Raw genomic sequence first — 12,755 nt, 5'->3', positions numbered from 1 at the left:
TGTGGAGAGAGGCTGCCCAAAAAAGTTGTAGATAGCTGCAGGCGCGTGCAAGACCTCGTGGAGGAGGATGGTTCCGTGCGAGGATGCACCTGAAGCATCGGGCGAGCGTATTGTCGGAATTTCGACGCTTCCTATTCCCAGCACGGAACAGGGTATGGGAAACATGTCCGCATAGACTACCACTTCTGATTTGAAGGGCGTGTACGTTTTGAACCATGCTCGGTGTGTTGCGACGCTGTTAAACCGGTAATCAACAACTGATGCTTTCGTGCCAGCTCTGGTACACTTACTGTACGTTTGAATTAAGCACAACGACCCAGTCGGGGCATGGGAGTCTGTTGGTATCCGGATTCATCTCGTAGTCAGACTGATAGACGTAGCTCTTCACACAGGTGTTCCTGATGAACGGGGCTGGATGAGACGTGGTTTAATGATGAGTATCCTCCTCAATGTCATGGTGGGAGTGAAGGTTGTCTTCTTGCGATCCCACGATTGTTTGCTGCGCGCGATTGTCCCTGGGGCATGCGCCGTATTAACCAGAAGCAGTCACGCTAAACTCATAGTAGACAGCTACCCCGCCACCCCACCTCCCGCCAGGGCCGCACCTGCCGAAACTACTGCAACACTCCGAATTCCTAGAACAGCAACACACAATGTCTTCCAGTAAAAGCTTCAGACCAGGCTACGCGTTAAACTATCACAAGAAATTTGACGCGTTCCCTGCGATGCGACTCAATTCTATAAAAGGAAGCTAGTTCATCGGCGCGCTGGGTGAGCTTCACGCGCCGACTGAACATGCGACCCAAGAATCCTGACAAGATCAAAGCGAGCTCGATTCGCGCCGAGCACAGCTTTTGCCACCCCACTGACGTCCGTCAAATGTCCTGAGCTTCAATGAATAGTGATCGCGTTGCGTCGCGTCCGCTCAGCCGAGCTGAGCAGTGCATTGGTTGCTGATCAATGACTGACGAACTCCCGCTGTTGTATGCTTTTGGCTTCATTTTCGTCATGAAGTGAACATCTTTTCCCCTCATACCACACCATTATCTCACGATTCACTACAGGCCCCTCTCAGAATGATAGCAAATTGTGCACATAGAGGCCCGACGTGGTGGTAGTACCTCACGGGATGCCCATATCCTTCAATCGTGCCTCTGCCCAAGCTCCAAGGTCGCCGAAGAACTGTTCAGATTCACCACCATGCCAGTCGCGCAACGCAAACCACAGATAGCGCACATCTTTTCCCGCTTTGATCGCGAATTCGAAATCTGGCGCATGCGTGTACAACTCCTGTTCATTGTACCAGGTGTTAGCGCACCATCATGGTAAGCAGGATTCGGTACAGACGAACCTTGATGTAATGTCGCGACCAGGTGGCATATGCTTCTAGTTCCGCAGCCGTCGATGATCCAGGTATGCTAGTGACAGCCGGCTCAGCACGCTCGTTTGTAATTAGATCCACAGGACCAGCCGCGACGAGTGGGTCAGCTAGTAGAGCTGGAACGATGCATGCTGTCTCCCAGTCATATAGCGACGTGACTTCGGGCATACAGATGTCGTCTGTGATGATCGAAGTGTTGTGTATCCCAAAGTCACCGTGCTCAAGCACTAGCCTGTACAAGATGTCGGAGTTCTCTTGCGGCAGTAGATGTGGTATCGCTCTGAGGAGAGACTGCTTCGCTGCCAGTGCGACAGGTCCCACGGTTTCTTCATCATCTTCCCATCCAATCATGTCACCTCCGTTCTTGATTGTTGCTTCAATCTTTGACTGTATTACGTGTATCCAGAATTCGCGAGTAGGCGCTACGGGTAGTCTGAAAGCATCTGGTTTGAAGTCAAAGATACGGCTATGCAGGTACTTGACTGCAAAACCAGAGGGTGGGCAATAGTTGAAGAGGGCGGCACGCATGCGTGCGAGCTGATCAAGGAGAACGGTCTGAGAGCTTTTAGTATATCTCAACGCCTCGAATAATGACTCATACCTTTGCCTCAGCATCGAGCCCTTTCCACACATTGTTTGTGCCGTCTGATCGTTCGAACACAAAGAGGCGTCGACCCGAGAGATCTGCTGGTATCTGGACTTTAGGACCCGGCTTGAGAACCGGTGCGCGGTGATAGAGCAGGTGAGACGCGCGGACTTCTGCTTCGTTCCGTAACAGATCATATGTGGCTGCTTCGAATTCAACTTCAGCGATCTGCCGCTCGACGACAAAGCCATCGAAATCCGGCATGTTGACGTCGCCGCGAGATAGACGAACTACCAAGTCCGGTCCGTCACGAACCTGAAGGTGAAATCCCTAAGCACATATCAGTAAACTATGGTTGGCAAGCGAGCTGAATTAGAATGGCATTTAGCGTCGATATCATCTCCGCCGAGCCTATCGCGTTGGGCCGCAGGGCTAGATCAGCTGGCCCCAGAGTAGCCATGACCATACACGTACATAATTGTTGGAGCCTTTATCGATAGTCGGGATATCTGTTACTTCAACTTGGAGCTTCTCTTCAATCTCATCGATGAGCAACTGGATGTTCCAGACGTCTTTGAAGGGACTAGCATTGTCCCGCACCAGTGTCAGAATCTGTTTGCCGTCGTACTCTTCTCCGTTCGATCCAACGGGCCATTCGTCGCGCCAGCCCATGCTTTCTTAAAGTTCGATATGACTTCGCGCTTCCTTGGTGTGGCTGATATTCGTGAGACAAGTGGAAGGTGAGTGATCAGTTTGGCATTACTCGATGCCGATTTGTGTTTGCCTTCACTCGCTAATCGTTACACAAAGGCGTCTAGACGGCGAACGCCCCGTGCGTTGCATGATGCAAGGGTACGCCATATAACAGCAATGGATATGAAAAGACATTTGGACACTACTCATACCGAGCCTCATCCGTCCCGCTTCCTACTCTGTTGAGAAGCAGAGGTCAAAGACCGTTGAGCAAAGTCGTGATGTTTGGAGTAATCTGTTGTGTCATGAGTACACGAGACCGACAGAGCAATATAGCGCCTAGAGGATGCGTTTCGCGCTCTGAGGTTTCGCAACTTTCGGGTGCGCACACGCGTGGGAGACGCGCCAGTAGAAAAGTGGGTCTTCTGACGTCATGTCGACGCGTTGTCGGTGCGTGGAGTTTTGGCAAGTGCAACGCGCATCCTGAATTTCCACCACGCAGCGCCATAACAGCAACAACTCTGAAGGAGCAACGCATTTAGTTTATTAGGTATGAAGTAAGCAACTCATTCCAATGGTATAGGTCGTGTATCCATGAATAACATGATCAAACTAAAGAGTGGCACGAGGGAATGGCACGCGCTTGCCGAACCCTACACTTTCAGGAGAAATACATCAACGAAAGGAAGCGCAACCGAGAAAACACTCGCGAGCCAAATTGAATTTGTCACAAATAACCCGCCCAAGATTGTGCTGCCGAAGCTGCGCTCGCTGCAGCAATCCCTCCGGCGACATCGCCCTTTGAGCTACCCAAACCAATCTCGAAGCTATCATAACCACAGCTGGTGGGCGCGCCAGCTTCAGAGCCGTCTAAGCCAGGGACTATCTGCCAGTACAACTACAATTTACGTCAGTATGCGTTTCATCAGATATTCACAGCTGTTATGCTTACCCAAGGAACTCCAGCATCATTGAACACTTGAACCTGCGTATCGAAAGAGTCCTGGTAGTCGACCGAGACGCCCCACTCTTCCATCATTATGTTCTTGCCTGCAGCTCTCGCTCCGCTCAAGACTTCCCTGTCGCCGGTGATGTAGTACGCCCAGTCGGATGCCTTGCTCATGTATCCGTGCATGCTGATGATGTCGATGGCATCGCACTGCATAGCCTTCTCCAACGTGTTGAACTCGTGATCACAGCAGTAGTGAGAGCCGCCGACACCGCCTGTGGCAACCTTGATGTTGGAGGATCCAAGAGCGCTGCGCAGTGCTCCAGCACGGCCACATAGCCAGTCGTCCGGGTCATTGGCGTTCAACAGGTCGATCTGCCCGATCAGCGGCTCGTTCTGGAGGTCGAAAGCCATGATGACCTCTTCCATATCTTTCCAGGCTTTGCCAAAGTTTGGTGACTGGTAGTTTAGCATCTCGCTGAGTCTGTTGTCGTAGTCGGCTTTGGCGTTGGATGAAGAGTAGAAGGTAGGTGCGTCGCCATACTTCTGGCAGTATGCGTCACATCCCGCGCTGCCGCCCAGTGTATTGGCGTTATGGGGAGATATGATCGCCTTCATTCCGTTGTCGTGCAGGAGTTTGAGAGTGTCGTCGAGCTTATCTAGAACGGTCGTATCGTACACACCAACCGTCGCTTCGAAAGCTGGCACGTCATTCTCGATGGTGCTGCCCTTCAAGCACCCTGTGGCAACGTTCGTCGCTACAAAACCATTGTCAGTACTGCAGATCTTCCTTCAAATCCACTGCTAAGAGGATGCAGAATTATTCCAAAAGATGTTCATAACTATTCAAATGCTACTCACCCCAAAGCCTCAGGACCTTGGCGCCCCATCCAGCAAGAGTTTCAACATACTCCTTCTGCTCGGATGCAGAAAGGGCATGAAGAAAGTACTCATTACTTCCTGCGAATGAAGTTGAAGCTTGCCTGCGAGTTGGTACCAAACCGTTGACTACCGTTGTCGATAGCCCCAGCAAGGAAGTGATAGCCACAAGGCTGCGCATCGTGAAAGTTGGTGGTGCGTAGATGTATACGAGTTATAAACAGATGTGGCTAGTAATTGGTGAGTAATTCAGTCTTTGCATCCTAAAGACTATATATGCCATGGTGGCCATCCAGGTCAACCTTGCGAGGGGCCGGATACAGTCGAATGCGCCTGTGTTGATGGTTTGGAGACATATGGGGCCAGCCTTGCCAGCCACACTTGCCTTGACATCACCTCAAATTACCAGCTAATTTTATCTCATCGAAACTTTACGGGTGAGCTAGCCTTGATAGTGGTGGCTGTCTGTGATAGCTGCGGGAGTGCACCCACAGACGTTGTGCATGCAGCTGGGCCGCCCCCAAGGCCGCCCCTATTGGCCCGATCGAAACTCTAGAGATAAATGGCGACGCACCCGCCGGATCCAGTCAATGGCAGGCACCGAAGAGAACGCCATGTTCTCACCCGTCACTATCAGACCCCGATCATTTCTCGTTCGGCGTTGTTGCTGCTGCACAATTCTTCAGCCTTGCCGGTGTGTTGAGGTGAAAGTCTATTTATGCGTACATGGGCGTTCAATCAGAGTTCAGCCGTCTCGGGTTCAAGTATGTGCATACACATGCCCGTGCTATCACATCCAGACATCCATTTCCAGCGAAGGAAGGCTGGGGTAATTTGCGACATGTGCGAAAACGCCCTGCGTACAAAATACGCCGGTCCGCTGCCAACCTCGCTTTCTCCACAACTCTTCCCTTAGCCTTCCCGCTGTGAAAAAAGAAGGCTTGTATCGATTTATCTCTCCAGTAAGATACGCTAGCATACACCAAGATGGTTGGCAGCCGAGGCTTTCCCGCTCTTGCTTTTCTCCTAGCCCTGGTCAGCGTAGCAGGCGCTAGTGGTCCTACGAGTATCTTCATTGATCAGATTGAAGAATACAAGCTGCTCGCAACATGTGCCGAGCTCGAATTGTCGACTATCGTGCGTAACATGAAATGGGGGTGCGGGGATGGCGGCTCATACCAGTCGTTTACTTGCTGTAAGTTGCCATTGTGGAACAAAGCTTGCGGCTGCGACGTGCGCTGACCTGGTAATTTCTGTATCACAGTCTGCTACGAGAGCTCTGCCAAGTTCTCCAGCATGATTGGAGCTCATGTCATGACCCAGTGTCCAGACGACCCTTCGCAAAACACGACGGCGCTGGAAGTGTTTAGCAGCTATTGTGATATCGGAGGTTCTAAGTTGGCTGAGATCGCCGGTGAGTAATCCGTTGTTCTGGGGTGAGAAATGAACGAGCTGACATGGGGATAGCCGCTACAACATCGGTACCAGCAACAACTTCAATGCCGCCATCATCATCTTCTGCTTCTCCAGCATCAACCCTGCAATCGGCTTTCTCAACTCCCACTTCAACAACACCTATCTCATCACCCGAGCCCACTACCTCACCTGAGTCGACGCCTGCTCCCAAGAACACTTCTCGGAAAGTCGCGATAGCCACAGGTATCACTGTCCCGGTAGTCGTCCTAGCTTCAGCCTTTGCGGCCTTCTTCTTGTTCCGCCGCTATAGGAACACGCATGGTAAACCCGTGCTGTATGAAGCCGACGGTTCTTCCTTGGATGCATCAAGGGGTGGCACATGCCATGAGGTGAGTGAGAAAGGGCAAATTCCCGCAGAACTGGCAGACCACGATCGCCACGATCCTCACGAGTTGGATGCCCAAAGCGATAGTAAGGTTTGATGAAACGCGTCTTTAGTGGATGAAGTCTTGTGGTACTCCAGTTAGAGAGTTGGCATGGTCTCGAGTAAAGATTGCTTGAACGATTTGCTATGTTCCGCGTTAGTGCAACAGGATGGGAGTCTCTTAGCGAACATTAGAAGAACGGAGAAGCTCTAGCCAGAACATCCACTTGCCGCTTGGTCAATCCATCATGACAACCATGTTGAGTCAATCGTGAACAGATACTATTGGGGGGGTAACACCGTAATAGTCCATTCGAAATGTAGCCAGGACAGTCAGGTAGGCCATTTACAAAGTGGACATCCTACTCCACTCCAGCTCTTCACTGACGCGATTGGGGTCGCACCTTGCCACGACGAACATGGCGAAGCTCTTGGTGTATGGCAGTCTTCTCTTCTTCGATGCTTAGCAGATGCATCGTCAAGCTACGTCCATGCTTTGTGATCAGTACAACTCTTCCAAACCATGCCTAAAGATCGATGTACGAAGTCAGTAAATGGCTCACAACATTTTGTACACCACTATTACCTGTGTGAGAAGGTACCAGAAGTTTGTTTGTCCGTTGAGGAGGATATCAGGCGAGTTTCCTTTCATCCAGTCCTATAAACAGTCCGGGTGGCTTCAGGAGTCCGTGCATGTGTCCAAATTCGATCGTTGTGGGATGCGGTTCCGCAGATTTCCTTCGGACCGGGCGGTAACATCTGAATGCCCTGCATTTGCGCATGTTGAGACATCCAGATTCCCATACACCACTGAAATGGCTAGGCGACAATACGATCGTCGGGCTTATTTGGTCCCATGTGATGCAGATTAGTGCATACTCATCGCGCTTGAAGCTTGCGACCCCGAACACGAGTCATTGACTCTGTATGTGTTCGCATGGTGAATGCTAGCACTCGGATGCGACTTGAAGTCGAAAGCGTTTCCAAATGCAGCTCCATGGATGACAGAACAGTGATACGATCACTCTTAGAGTAGAGTCCCGACAACACTGACATTTGTTCTGTTCGAATTACCAGAATCGGCAAGCCGGCGTTTCCGTCGGCATCATGTTCGCCTTGACAGAACGGTGTTATGCGGGGTACCGGGGTAGCTGTATCTACCCCGCAAACTAGACATTCGGAGAGCAACCGTATCGATCGCCTGTGCGTGGCGCTGCCGCGGAGTGTTTCCGCATTCAGACACATCCAGTACCAGGCCTTCACACGCGACATCTCCGTTGATTCCCTTAGGGCGTCCGGTCGGATGGGATACTAGAGGAGATCGACATGGTCTCGAAACGTTACTGGAGTGTGGCAGCATCCACAGGCGAAACGCAATTCGCCCTGGTTATCGGGCGCGAGACGGTGGCAGGATCGCGAATAGCGTGGCGGTCATGCAGGATCCGCGCAGGAGGGGTATGTCGTGCGTTGACGTATATATAGAGAGTGTATCGCCCACGATGTGTCTATCCAAAGGATCGACAGTAGCTTTCCAATCTCACAACCTCCTCTTTATTCAAGAACCACCCCTCCCACAATGGTCCACTTCCGGACAGACATCGGTGCGACGAACGAAGCGGCGGATCCGAATAACGAGAACTATGCAAAAGAGCTCGAGACCGATGTTGTGATTGTAGGCGCCGGTTTCGGCGGCGTCTATTTGATGCACAAACTCCGCCAGCAGGGCTTCAAGTGCAAGATTATGGAGGCTGGTTCCAACATTGGTGGTATCTGGCACTGGAACTGCTATCCCGGTGCTCGGGTCGATTCCCAGGTCCCCATCTACGAATACAGTATGCCCGAGATCTGGAAGGTATGTGACAATCTTGGTGGATCGCTATTCGAAGACTGACATTGGCGGATAGGACTGGAATTGGTCCTGCAGATACCCCGGTACGGAAGAGCTCCAACAGTATTTCGATCACGTCGAGCGAAAGCTGGATATCAAGAAAGATTGCGCATTCAACACCAGAGTTGTCGAGGCTCAGTTCGACAAACCCTCCTCGAAATGGGTCGTGAAGACCGAAGATGGCCGGACAGCGCGCTGCAAATATTTCCTTTTGGCTCTGGGCTTCGCGGCGAAGCGTCATTTCCCCGACTGGCCGGGAATGGACAAGTTCGAGGGCGAGATCCATCACAGCTCATTCTGGCCAGCATCTGGAGTAGACGTCAAGGGAAAACGTGTTGCCGTCATTGGCACTGGGTCGACAGGTGTTCAGATTGCCCAGGAGACATCGAAGACAGCCGCCAGTATAACCCAATTTGTTCGCACGCCCAACCTCTGCCTCCCAATGCAACAGAAAGCTCTCACAAAGGAGGAACAGGACAGACGGAAGCAGGGCGAGTACCAGGAAATCTTCAAGAAAAGATTGACAACGTTCGCTGGCTTCCAGTACGACTACATCGAGAAGAACACCTTCGATGACTCACCCGAGGAGCGCGAGGCGTTCTATGAGAAGATGTGGGAGAACGGTGGTTTCGAGTTCTGGCTGGTAAGCGATAGATGTGAAGCCCCTACCTCAGCAGACACTTACTGTGATGGCAGGCAAACTACAAGGATCTGTTGTTCGACAACAAAGCCAACCGCGAAGCCTACAACTTCTGGGCGAAGAAGACGCGGGCCCGGATAACGGATCCTGAGAAGCGTGAGATTCTTGCGCCTCTGGAGCCACCGCATGCTTTTGGTACCAAGCGACCGAGTCTGGAGCAGAACTATTACGAGATGCTCGACAAGCCCGAGAACAAGGTCATCGACGTGAACAAGAACCCGATCAAGGAGGTTACTGAAAAGGGTATTGTCCTGGCTGACGGTACTCTACACGAGTTCGACGTCATCGCCCTTGCAACCGGCTTCGATTCAGTGACAGGTGGTATGAAGAACATGGGACTGAAGGATGTCGACGGTGTTGAGCTGTCAGAAAAGTGGAAGAACGGTACCTACTCGTACCTGGGTATGAGCCTGAGTGGTTTCCCGTAAGTTCTCAAGTGTTTTCAACTACTGCAGATACTGACTAGACTATAGCAACTGCTTCTTCCTCTACGGTGCTCAGGGACCGACGGCGTTTTCCAACGGACCCACGTGCGTTGAGGTCCAGGGAGACTGGATTGTCGATGCCATGGTCAAGCTTCGAGAGCAAGGCATCAACTACTGTGATGCTACACACGAGGCAGAGAAGGAGTGGCGGGAGAAGATCACTGAGCTCTCGGACAAGACACTGTTCCCGCAGACCAAGTCATGGTACATGGGTGACAACGTGCCGGGCAAACTTCGAGAGCAGTTGAACTTCGCCGGCGGGTTCCCACTGTACAGCGAGATGACGCGAAGTGCACTGGACAAGGGCTTCGAGGGCTTCATTACTGCGTAGATATCCACTGGCGAAGGAAGGGGCCGTTTTGCCTGTTGTAATTAATTGTATATCAATCATCCGCTTTCAACAACTGTCCCGTTTTCGTCGTGTGCGTCAGGTAATTGAAAGGCAGGAAGTAGCCTCGACTAGTGCGACATGTCTTGTACTGCTCGGAACGGCACGTGCAGGAAAGGAGCAAAACTCTGGAGATGGACCGCATGGCTCGGGCGTGGGGGACATGCGATGTGACGGGCGTGGTGGAAGGAGGGGGCAGCGTGGCGTGGGTGGCCGCGGAAGAGCCCGCGGGCAGCAGATGGCCTGATCGGCGTCACATGGAATTTACGCCGACCGACGTCACGACGGGCGCCAGGTCAAGCAGCGCACTGCTACCTGCCTTATGGAAGCCGCACGCGCATCTGCCCACCACCCGGTACCATGAGGACGGCGTTCCTTTTTGGTCGCCAATGCTGTCGCCCAGGCCTGCCCAAACTCGCAACCCGCGCCTTCACGCGTCCATCCACCGCCGCCTCCCGCTTCCGCCGTCAATTTGCGACTCCAAACTTCAAAGGTCGGACGATACTATGGTCCGGTGCAGCTGCCGGAGCTGCGGGCGGCGCGATACTCAGTCCACTTGCCTTCGTCGACGTCGCCAATGACAAATCCGGCCATGGAGAGAAGACGCATGAGGAGGCCATGCTGGAGGCGTCGCGGAAGGAGCTCGACGAGCAGGTGCCCCATGCGCTAAGGCACTCTACAAAGTACAGGCGAGGCATATATTTCTTCATCGAGGACTACATAGTCGAGCCCATAGCCACCGGGTTTCGCTTCCTCCACCTCATCATCATCTTCGTGCCGGTCATCGTGACAATACCTGCGATATGGCTTGGTTCACGACAGCCTGATAGAGACAACGAGCGGAGTGGCACACTGTGGTGGTATGGCTTCTTGGTTGGCTCTATGGAGAGGGCTGGTGCAGCCTTCATCAAGGTGCGTGCCGTCACGTTGGACTCAGAAGATATGAAGTAGACTGACTCTATGATAGCTCGGACAATGGGCTGCCTCCCGAACAGATGTCTTTCCAACCGAAATGTGTTCAATCATGTCGACCCTCCACTCCAACGCCCCGGCGCACACATTACAAGTCACGAAGCGAACGATCGAGGCGGCTTTTGACGGACAGAGCTTTGACGACATCTTCGAGGAGTTCGACGAGAAGCCATTGGGTGTTGGCGCAATAGCACAGGTATACAAGGCGAAGCTGAAGCCGCACCTTGCGACTCTGGAAGACAACAGCATCGACCGAGAGGAACTCAATTTGGCGCGGCGGATCAAGAAGAATGTCGATGTGACGCTCAAGAGCTCACCCTCGAGGGTACCATCTAGCCATGTTGCCATCAAGGTTCTGCACCCCAACATTGAGAAGATCGTCCGGAGAGACTTGCGCATCATGGGCTTCTTCGCGGCTGTCATCAACGCTATACCCACGATGGAGTGGCTGTCGTTTCCCGACGAAGTGGAACAATTTGGCGAGATGATGAGGCTGCAACTGGATCTGCGCATCGAAGCCGCGAATCTCACGCTCTTCCGACGTAACTTCAAGGACCGGACGACAGCCTGGTTCCCGTACCCTTACACTGACTACACCACGCGCAATGTCCTTATCGAGGAGTTCGCCCAAGGCATCCCCATGGAAGACTTTCTACAAAATGGAGGCGGAGTGTTCCAAAAGGACATTGCAGACGAAGGACTAGATGCGTTCCTCACCATGCTCCTCATCGACAATTTCATCCATGCCGACCTACACCCGGGAAATATCATGGTTCGTTTCTACAAGCCTGAGCAGTTGGACGTCTCAATATTCGCCAAGAAGGAGGACCGGACGACCGGCCCCAAAGAGTCGCTTGATGTTACCGAAGAGGTACTCGAGCGTCTGCGACCACACAAGAAGAACCCGAAGCAGTGGAAAGCGAAGTTGCAGGAGATTGACAACGAGGGGTATCGACCACAGCTCATTTTCATCGACACAGGTCTTGTAACGGAGCTCAATGCGAAGAACCGCGCCAACTTCCTTGATCTCTTCAAGGCTGTCGCCGAGTTTGATGGTTACAAAGCAGGTCATCTCATGGTTGAGAGGTGCAGACAACCAGACGCAGTACTTGACGGGGAAGTTTTTGCTTTGCGCATGCAACATCTGGTGCTCGGAGTCAAGAGCCGTACTTTTGCTCTCGGCAACATCAAGATTGGAGACATTCTCAACGAGGTTCTTTCCATGGTACGAACACATCATGTTCGCCTCGAAGGCGACTTTGTCAATGTCGTTCTTAGCATCCTCCTCTTGGAAGGTATCGGAAGGAGCTTGAACCCCAACTTGGATCTCTTCGCCGGGTAAGTGATATCACAACGTGCATCTAGCCATCTGCTAACGTAACCAGTGCTCTACCAATACTGCGACAACTTGGTGCACAAAGTGGCTCGTCCATGATTCGTGGAGGCGACTTTTCGATGCTCAAGGTTTGGGTTGGTCTTGAGGCGCGCAGCTTCTTGCAGGCCTCGATTGATACGGTATGCAACATGACACATGTGTGGCGCTGCATCACTAACAATCTCTTAGGTTGAGCGATACGTCAAATCCGATCAACTATCACCCAATGTATAATAGGAAGACGGGCGGTTGTCTATTACATGGGATTCCCTTCGTTGTTAATACTTCCACACGTGTGTTAGCGGCTGTGACTGGCTGGTATGAAGGACGCAGGCTGTGCTTGGAACTGTGAAGTAACGGTACAGTGCATTGTCGTTTGAAAGTATTGATCTATAATGTGCAGACACGACGGATGCTCTGAATCTGTAGGCAGCTTTTTTTTTTGTTTGGCTTGCCGTGAAGGGTACGCGTAAGGGCGACAAGGGTCTCGCGTGATGACGTCACCCTCGTGTTAAGCTTCACAGCTACAACGCAATACAACATCCCTCCTCTCAATCACACTACACTTTTCACTCGTATTAGTTGAACTTCTGACATACCCGCTTCTCAAATTGCTCAT

At 52.2% G+C, this 12,755-nt stretch overlaps 4 protein-coding genes across 4 annotated transcripts; 2 read left to right on the top strand and 2 right to left on the bottom strand.

Moving 5' to 3' along the window:
- Positions 1–1,122: 1,122 nt before the first annotated feature.
- J4E78_001740 (uncharacterized protein) lies at positions 1,123–2,622 on the bottom strand (the record flags this gene model as incomplete). Its single annotated transcript, XM_049362394.1, is given in 5 exon segments — positions 1,123–1,290; positions 1,319–1,936; positions 1,983–2,282; positions 2,442–2,596; positions 2,616–2,622. 5 exon segments carry the CDS (start codon positions 2,620–2,622, stop codon positions 1,123–1,125), a joined length of 1,248 nt encoding a protein of 415 aa, XP_049224986.1.
- A 765-nt stretch (positions 2,623–3,387) lies between these two features.
- J4E78_001739 (uncharacterized protein) lies at positions 3,388–4,669 on the bottom strand (the record flags this gene model as incomplete). The annotated part of the gene is made up of 3 exons (XM_049362393.1): positions 3,388–3,558; positions 3,613–4,367; positions 4,471–4,669. 3 exons carry the CDS (start codon positions 4,667–4,669, stop codon positions 3,388–3,390), a joined length of 1,125 nt encoding a protein of 374 aa, XP_049224985.1.
- Positions 4,670–7,904: 3,235 nt separating this feature from the next.
- Positions 7,905–9,732, top strand: J4E78_001738 (uncharacterized protein; the record flags this gene model as incomplete). Its single annotated transcript, XM_049362392.1, has 4 exons — positions 7,905–8,180; positions 8,233–8,859; positions 8,913–9,340; positions 9,390–9,732. 4 exons carry the CDS (start codon positions 7,905–7,907, stop codon positions 9,730–9,732), a joined length of 1,674 nt encoding a protein of 557 aa, XP_049224984.1.
- A 417-nt stretch (positions 9,733–10,149) lies between these two features.
- On the top strand, positions 10,150–12,370 carry J4E78_001737 (uncharacterized protein; the record flags this gene model as incomplete). The annotated part of the gene is made up of 4 exons (XM_049362391.1): positions 10,150–10,701; positions 10,757–12,099; positions 12,147–12,276; positions 12,326–12,370. 4 exons carry the CDS (start codon positions 10,150–10,152, stop codon positions 12,368–12,370), a joined length of 2,070 nt encoding a protein of 689 aa, XP_049224983.1.
- Positions 12,371–12,755: the final 385 nt, after the last annotated feature.

Source organism: Alternaria triticimaculans, assembly GCF_023758025.1.
Source record: "Alternaria triticimaculans strain BMP 0046 chromosome Unknown scaffold_2, whole genome shotgun sequence".
Lineage (NCBI taxonomy): Eukaryota > Fungi > Ascomycota > Dothideomycetes > Pleosporales > Pleosporaceae > Alternaria > Alternaria triticimaculans.
This window is presented reverse-complemented; position numbering and strand designations above follow the sequence as displayed.